Genomic DNA, 8,980 nt, shown 5'->3' with positions numbered 1-8,980 from the left:
TGAAGGTCATCTTCAAAATGGTCCTACGTGGTCAGAGCAGAAGGTCAGTAGTGGACATTATGAAGGGGTCTTGCCTGCACAGTTCAAGGCAGTAGATGGGCTAGTCCAACAACAGGATTTACAAGGGCAGGAATATCGCTGTCCGAGAGAGAGCATGGTCCAGGTTTCGTCGACCAGATCTTGTTTCCTCCCTCCTCATTTTGCCCCACCCCATGGTCTCATCTCATTAGTGTCACAGCACTTTCCACTGGGGTATTGTTGCTCTAAATATGTGTATAAGAAAAGAGCTTCTGCATGCCTCTGGTTTCCAGGGGCAGGCTTCTCCTTTTCCGTGCAGCAGTGGGTGGGTATGAAAGAAACAAGACGAGCCTAGAACCTTCTAACTCTAATCTCCACCTGTCTTGGCAGAGGGCATCTCAGTGGGTGCTTCGCTATTGGGCATTTGGACCGGGATGAAGGACAGGAGTTGGGAGTTTTGCAACCAGATGGAAAAATGAGGGTGGTGGTGTCACACTGCTTCTTCTCCTTCAGAAAGTAACAGCTGCAATTTTGAGACTATTTGCAGTAGAAGGTGGCACCTAATTCGGAAACACGACATAAACCCCCAAATTTGTGTCAAAATAAGGCAGGGGTGAGAGAATGAGGAAGGAGAAGAAAAAAAAGTAATGTCTATTCACAATCACTGGTAGTGCAAAGGGCATGAAAACAGCTGAGACAGCTCAGCACATAAAGGTTCTAGGAGCTGATTGGTTTTAAACGCATTTGTAAGGCTTTAAATAGAGCTGGGATCACGCCTCCCATCAATGGGGAAGAGGCAGTACGCATTCCTTATCACAACTGCTCCTTCTCGTATGTTTAAATCCACAAAAATCCTGTCCCACATTGTGGCTTGGGTCAATCAGTTCTCCAAAGCATCACCGAATGAGATGACATGTAAATTGGGTATTCCTATTTCCTTCCTCCTCTCGCCCCTTACAGAGTCTCCAGTACATGCAGCAGGAGAGAGGAGATGCAAGTGGATGTGTAGCAGGAAGTATCAGCCACCTCTGCCCAATAACGGTCAGGTAACTGCAAAAAGAGCAGTCAAGTCTCTGTTTGGGCTTGTTAGAGTCTCTTGACACATTTTAGGCACTTTTAAACCCACAAAAAAACCCCCCAGAGCCCTCGTTTATACTGTATCCATTATCTGCATAGCAATGTGTCTTTCTTCACACCTTCCATGGCAACATCTGTGATAGTTAAGGGCCGCCTCATCTACCGGCACCTCCCATAACCAGAGTTCTGGAAAGCCAGGGCTCTGTCCATGAGGAACTGGCCATAGTATCTTTTCAAAACAAATTAAAACAGCAACATTTTTAACCCCTCTCTCTTCCCTCTGCCTCCCCTCTTCTATAGCCAATGAGATTTCTGGCATCAAACTTCAAACAAGGGCAGCAAGAACAAAAAGGTGTATTGCATCTTTCAGTAAATTCACAGTCTGTCCAGTTCACCCAGTTCCATCCTCCGCCTGAGAGCAGCAAGTTGCATGTAATTAAAAACAGTCCAATCCAGTTCTGAATTGTAAACAATGCAGCAGGAACGTCCATCTACTGGCATTACCAAATCTGAGGTGCAAATGGGCTGATCTTCAGTCTTATACCTGCCAGGATATAAAATAATACCGGGAATGAGAAGGAAGCACAGGACACAGAGTACTGCACAACTAACAAATTGTAATTCAAGTATGTCAGACCAAAGCAATTTAAGCCAAACGTTACTGCAGTTTTACTATCAGCGTTCAATGGGCTGCGTCCAGAGACAAAGGATCACCAGCAAAAAAAGTGGTCTGTATGATGAGTAGCCTCTCTACCTGGACTGAGGGGAAGAATGCTTACAAATCTGGGTGCTTAACATTAGGTCTCTGTAAAAAGCATATAGTATAGTTAAATAACTTGTGTTCAGAAGCATTCAAGTTGCGCCAGGGGAGGTTTAGACTAGATATTAGGAAAAATTTCTGTACGGAGAGCGATCAAGCATTGGAACAGGCTGCCCAGGGAAGTGGTGGAGTCACCATCACTGGAAGTGTTCAAAAAACGTGTGGATGTGGCATTTCAGGACATGGTTTAGTGGGCATGCTGGTGTTGTGTTGATGGTGGGACTTGATGATCTTCAAGGTTCTTTCCAACAGTAACGATTCTGTGATTCTGTGATTATGCCTGAATGATGTGGAGGGAGGTTTCAGGGGCTGTCATTCTGAAAATAAAAAGACTTCTGGAGATGCCTGATGTAAATCTGGGAGTCTAGCTTTGGTCAGCAAGATCTTCAAAGGAAGATAGGTCGGTTAATGGGAATGAAGCGTCTAGCTGTCACTTGTATCTTTGAAAATCCTTTCACTTGTCTTAAACTTTCAATATTGTTGGTTGACTTGTGTTCCAGCTTGCCTTCAAAAGGAAACCTGATATCCACCCTGGCAAGGGAGACAGAATCCTGCAGATCTGACTTCAGAGATCACTGCTATATGGCACAGCAAGCTTCTCTTTCCTGGAGTCTGAAACTAGTCCTAAAGATGGCCACACCGAAGAAGGCAGGTATTGGTTAATGACAAATTGCCTTTAACTTCTATTGAGCCCTTTTCCAATGGGTCAATAATTCTTCAGGTGCTGGTTTCCTCAATGGCTGCTTTTTAAAGTCTTTAAGGTTCAGTGCTAGGCCCTTCCTTTTTCATGTATCTGTCCTCTGACTTTTCCATATAACATCAAAATCTAGATGGGTTTATCAATAACAGCGTTAACTTCTGTTAGAGAATATACAGCTGGAGCTTAAATGCCAAGAGGTTGAAATTACCTTATTACAGACTTCCTAAATGGCTATTATGCCTATCCACTAACACATCCAGTTACCTTCCTCCCATCCTCTGCTGGAAATCTATAGCTTTGCCTGCTTCCACAGAACACAGATTATCCATTGTAGTCATGGGAAGAAACGTGGCTTTATATCAATAAACCTATGAAGAATTATTATTTCCATTTTTGCTGACTACCTATTTAAGAGGAAATAATCCTACAATGTGACAAATTTTTAGGGACTGATGTTCTGTGCTTTAATCTTCCGCTGACTTATCTAAACTCAAAATCTCTGGTTTAATAAAATCATTATTTTCCCCTTCTGTGAGGGCTACAGAAGAGGAGAGGTGAATGCTGGGAAGCATCAAGATCCCTGGAAATAGAGTAACCTTCTTGGATGCAATTTTAAAGGATAATTTACCCCTTTACTTTGTGAATTTATGCCTGTCCACCTGTCTACTTACCTCTGTGGCTATGATACACTCATTCCTTTCTTCTGTTATCACAAAGACGGACTGGTACATGGAATCCCTCGGAGAGCATATCGCTGATATCCTACATTCCGGTTTTTCACTAAGGCAGGGCAGAGAGAAAAGAACATTAGTTGACTACTAATAAGCCTGACTGTCAACATCTACCATGAATAGGAGAGAGGAATGAGATAGCCATTGATGGTGTGGGAGGGAAGTGCAGAGGATGAAGTTTCACATCTTCTATATGATGGCAGGATATTATACTAGAAAAGTGGAAGTAAGGAGCAGCTACTGTCTCCCTATGCTTCTGCCATGTCCAACCTACTAGCATGCTCCTCAGACCCCTCAGTGTAACAGCCACAAGCAGATCCCAGACAAGACTTTCAGTACATGTGTCAGAGGACTGATGGGCCAGTGAATACCTGCCCTTTTCTTTTTTTGAAAAAGAGTAGTTATTTTTACTCTATCATTCTTCTCAGTAAGCAGATCACTTTGCCTCCTTAATAAGTGAAATACTTCAAAATACTTATTTTTAACTACTACATGCCTTAACTGTTGTTCTTCCAAGATCTACTGAGGAAGAAAAGACACTTCATACTTCCACCACTGACCTAGCCACTCTCGTTCCCCTTCACAGCACCCATACTAGCAGCGCCCTGCACAAGCACTCAATGTAATTGACTTAGCTAAGGACACCACTTGGCTGTGACACACGTACTCCAGTATGAAGATTCTTGGCTTTGCTCTGGTTTGTTTTCTGTATTATCTGCTCAAGGGTTCTTTTTTCCCCGTATTTTCTTATGTGCTTCTAGACTGATATGAAGATGAGGGGCCTTAAGAAAGGCTAGAAGGAATACTGCATTCTCACCTGTGTAGTCGGAGGGGAGACTTTTCTCCTAAACACTTTTCACTTTTGTAATATTTATCTTCCTGTGTCCCTCTACTTGTCAGGTCTTTTACAAGATTGTAGTCCAGTTTATGATTCTTGGGTTTGTAGTTTGATTTCTCCAGCCCACAGTCCACTTCAAGATCTTTATTTTTGTTGGTGTTTTTGAGCTGGGAAGCTGGAATAAGATTGTCCTTCTGGAAGTCAGACAGGTTGTTCATTGTCTCCAAGTCCTGCTCTGGGTGCATCCTCATCTGCCTGATGACCATTGCTATCATGCAGAACAGTATGAGCAAAGCCACCAGCCCCACCCCCATGGATATAGCAATCCAGGGGACTGGTTTAGGAGGAAGTGTAACGGGCACTGAATAAACTGGCAATTCACAACGGTTGCCCATGAAGCCAGAAGGACAGTAGCAGACAAAGTTGGCACTATAAAGTCCACTGTAGCATGTGCCTCCATTCTCGCATGGCCCAGAAGCACATTCATCTCTGGTTTTGATCTCACAGTTCCTGCCACTGTAGCCGGGCAAGCACGTGCAGGTGTAATCGTTGATCAGGTCATGACAGGTTCCCCCATTGGAACATGGGTTTCTGGCACAGTCGTTGATGTTTATCTCACATTTCTGACCAGAGAAACCAGCCCGACAACGACACACACGAATCTGACCAAGGTAAAAGCAATTACCATCTGAGGATAAAAAAAAGTAAAATAAAAAAAATTAGTTTGCAATACACTTCAGTCAGAAACCTAAAGCTCTCCCTGGTTAGCACTTTATACTATTTTAAGAAGAAGAAGGTTATTTTACAAAACAACCGTACATCTAAAAGTTCCTTCCAGTTTACCTTATTGTAGCAGCATGCCTTAAAAATACGGCCCTTCTAAATATGTAATAAAGTTAATTTAATTTACTTGATTCTACCATCTTCCCCATCACATGATAAGCCCTGTGCATTTTTTTGTTGCATAGAAAATGCAAGTGAAATCCAGCAAGAGACTAAAATGAGGGTAGATGTGGAATACAGTGGGGGAGAGGGACTATTGTATTAGAGGAAGAGTAGAGGTCAGATTGGATTTTGATCACTTCTGCACTGAAAAGCACAAACGAGTCAGAGACACAAGATTTTTTGATAAAAAGACTCACCATTTGCACATGGGTTGCTTGTACATCTGTCTACTTTTTTTTCGCAGTTTGACCCTGTGAAGCCGAAGGGGCAAATGCAAGTGTAGCTGGCCCCTTGCTCTTTTTCTAAGCATGTGCCACCGTTAAAGCATGGAGAATCTATACACGTCAATGCGCTGTGCTCACAGTGAGTGCCATAGTAGCCAGGGGGGCACAGGCAGTGATAACCATTCTCCATATCCTGCAAAACACAACATGAGGCTGCTGTTATTTGATGGCACCAAACGATAGCTGCTTGCACACTTATTTCAGGTCGGCAGCGAGCACTGTTCAGTCCCTTCTCACCCACCCTCTGATGTGGCAAAAGTGACATTTGGAGAGTAAATAACTGCAGGCTGACTGTGAGAGATAGAGCTGTGAATCGGCTGTACATAGTGTGTAGGAGTAATCATGCAGCTACACAAGCAGAGCAGATGCAGTTGTAGGGAGCCTACAGGTAGCTAGACAAAAACATTACTAACACCACTACTGTCTAACGGGATTCCCAAGGTCCTCCCAGAGCAGAATGGCATGTGCCGACCTACACAGCTGTGATCAGGCCATTTATCCCCGGCACGAGAGCCCTTTTTTCCTTTACAAGTGCTTATGTTGCTTTGCTATGGATAAGTCTCACCACTTAGATCACAACAAAACTGTTTCTTGTTTCCAAGTACTGTATGTCCAAGGCCTTGGGAGAAGGGAGCCAGAGTCTTGTGCTGTTAGCTTTAATCTAAACATGCATCAGATTACACTGGATGTCTATAATCGATCAGTCTTTACCAACAGGTAGAATCAATCATTGACTGGGTCCAAAAACATACTGAAACACTAGACTGCCGGAAACTAAAAATGCAGAACCCTGTTTCACAGAAAGCGTTTCAGCTGATTGCCCTCATATTATCTGACACTACACTCCCGCAGCAGAAAGCGCAAGTTTTCTTTTATTTGCTATTGAATCACAGACTTAGCGCATTTCTGTATGAACCTTGGTTTGAGAAGCTTATTTTTTACAGATCTGCTCCCTCACCAACCTTGGATCTTGCCAAGCTCTTATAATGGCTGCCACAGAAACCTAAGGATCAGTTGACTAGTTCTAATCTAGATGATACACCTCCTCCTGTAACGACTTCCTCCCCTGACACCTCTCAGGAAGGGTTCAGTATGATAGTTGTGAGCATTGGTAATGAACCTGTGTACTATCGAATTCTCATTATGTTGTTACAGAATCATTTCTGAAAAGGTATACTGGGGCTTGCTCCACACAAAGACTTTACATTTAACATGCCCTTACCGTACAACTACCGCCATTCCTACAGGGATTGCTGTCACACTCGCTGATCTCATGTTCGCAGTCAACACCGGTAAAGCCAGGTTTGCATGAACACGTATAGCTGCCCTGGCCAGTGTTCATGCAAGTTGCTCCGTTTTTGCACGGCCTGTGGTGAGTGCAGTAGTTCAGATCTGCAAAGACACCACGAGTTAGAGAAAATGTCTTTGACAGCTGGGAAAAGGCATTCATACAAAAACGTTTTAGTCAACAAAGTCGACAATTTTCAATGAAGCATTTCATTGTGCTATCAATAGGAATACTGGAGATGATTATCCAGATTATTATCAGTAATAATCAGATGTTTCAGATTATCACTGATTTTAGATACTTCTCTAGGTCCATCACTGTAATACATGAGCTCTGAATTTTGAGAGACTTGGCAAAAATTTAACTGTCTTAGTGCTTTGGTATACTCTCCCTTTTTGGTGTGCATAAACCTGTTAGCTGCATTGGCATTTAGACGCCAGGTTGGAAAACGTACTTCATAAGTGTGTTTCCCCAAAAGACATGCCACGGCACTATAGACATTTTGAGGAGAACATGTCACATACTAAAACAGTGAGCCCCATCTTTAAAAGGTGTGCTCTGAGGCACATTCTGCAGAGGCAGGGGCAGGGGGAAAATAAAGATGTTTTGGCTTGGAGATTTAAACAAACACTAGAAATCTTTTATTGTATATTTACCATGCTCTCTTGTTATGAATGTTAGTAGTTTAAACTGTCCAAATGCTCTGCCAAGCTTGACTTTCTTCCCCTTTTAAATTTGAGACAGAGGTTATACACACAAGTTCGTAGGACATAAGTGGAAAATTTTATTATCTCTATAAATACCATAGAGTAAGTGGAATACAACTGGTTAATAGATAACTACAAGAAGAAAAAAATCTGCAACTTTACTTTTCCTGCTTAATTCAGACTTCACCATCCTATAACTGTCTTGAAAACACTGAGCTTGCTTTGAGCACTCAATGATCTCAGTGCCAGCAGTGCATATATGGCCTTGAGGACATGACTGCTCAGCTGGCTACGGTTCAGTGATTCAATGGGTTGAATAGGTGGAAGTGGTCTGGTGTACCTTAAAATGGAACCTGTACTTTTCATTCTTGCTTACATGATTTTTCTCTCATGCTCCAGACTTATCACATGACTTAACTTCCTTGTATGCAAAATAAGGAAGGCCCAAATGATGGTGTTTACTGCTGCTGGAAACTGTTTAGTAAATTGTTATAGTTGTATAGGGAATAAGTTAAACTTAGCTTGAGCAGGCAGAAAATTTGCCCGTTCAACACTCATCCAGGTTGTTGTTTTTTTCCCCCAAGAGAAAAACTTTTTTTTTGCAAGAGAAAAACTGGAGCTACCAAAAAGATTTGCTTGTTTTCAAACAAAATTACTACAAATACAAGAGTTGGTATCTAAGACAGCCATAGTACAAAATGATGCCTATGAACATGTACCTTGTGGAAATTTGATTCTAGATGGATCAGATTCCTTAGTCCGGTACTGAGGAGTACCCAACCTAGAGCCATAAGCACAACCTTCAGAACTAACCTTGATCACAGAAGAGGCCACCCCATCCTTCATCACATATGCACTGCCATTGTGTTTTACAAGTCCCGTGGCGGCAGCCTATATGGGGGATGCATTCATCACAGTAGCGGCCTTGCCAACCGGGGCGACAGCTAAAAGACAAGACAAATTAAAACATTAATGACATGGAAAAGAGTTTCAGTTTCTGTTACAAGGTGACATTTTAACTGAAGTTCAGATTGCAATTGCCATTTACTCACATGCACTCTCCAGGCTTGTTGCAATACCCATTCTGTTCAGTACATCCAGACAGACAGATGGCTGTAAAGAGAACATAAAAAAGCAGAAATGTTTAGTTAAATAAACATAGCACTACAGAATACACTTTTAAAAGGGCAAATGCCAGCTTTAAAGAAAAAATACTTTGAAAAACATTTTTGCACTTTCAGAGCTTTGTTTTAAAAATTCTCGGTACAGAGAGCTCTGGAGCAGGAGGAAGTGAACAAGGAGAGCCAACATTTGACAAGTTGTCCTTTAATTTTTCTGTTTATACAACAAACATGAACTCTTGCAACCCCTGCTAGAAAAGGAGCTAGAAGGAGCAAGGCTTAGGCTTGTACTAACGAAAGACTGAAAAAACCCGACGGGACCCCAAGCTCACAGTAAAGATATCCACTACTACACTGCAACACCTGTCTCATCTCCTCCTGCAGCAGGAACGGTGGAGGCACTTGTGCGAGCAAAGCCGCTAGCATTTTATCTTGGAACAGATATCAGTGA

At 42.4% G+C, this 8,980-nt stretch overlaps 1 protein-coding gene across 1 annotated transcript; it reads right to left on the bottom strand.

Annotated features, from left to right (window-relative positions):
- Positions 1-1,283: 1,283 nt before the first annotated feature.
- Positions 1,284-8,521, bottom strand: DLL4 (delta-like 4 (Drosophila); the record flags this gene model as incomplete). Its single annotated transcript, XM_010297029.1, has 7 exons — positions 1,284-1,639; positions 3,287-3,395; positions 4,164-4,872; positions 5,327-5,546; positions 6,636-6,805; positions 8,222-8,352; positions 8,461-8,521. Coding segments are annotated over 7 exons (1,406 nt in total), but the record flags the coding sequence as incomplete, so codon positions are not given.
- Positions 8,522-8,980: the final 459 nt, after the last annotated feature.

The sequence above is a fragment of the Phaethon lepturus genome, unplaced genomic scaffold (genome assembly GCF_000687285.1).
Source record: "Phaethon lepturus isolate BGI_N335 unplaced genomic scaffold, ASM68728v1 scaffold50301, whole genome shotgun sequence".
Lineage (NCBI taxonomy): Eukaryota > Metazoa > Chordata > Aves > Phaethontiformes > Phaethontidae > Phaethon > Phaethon lepturus.
This window is presented reverse-complemented; position numbering and strand designations above follow the sequence as displayed.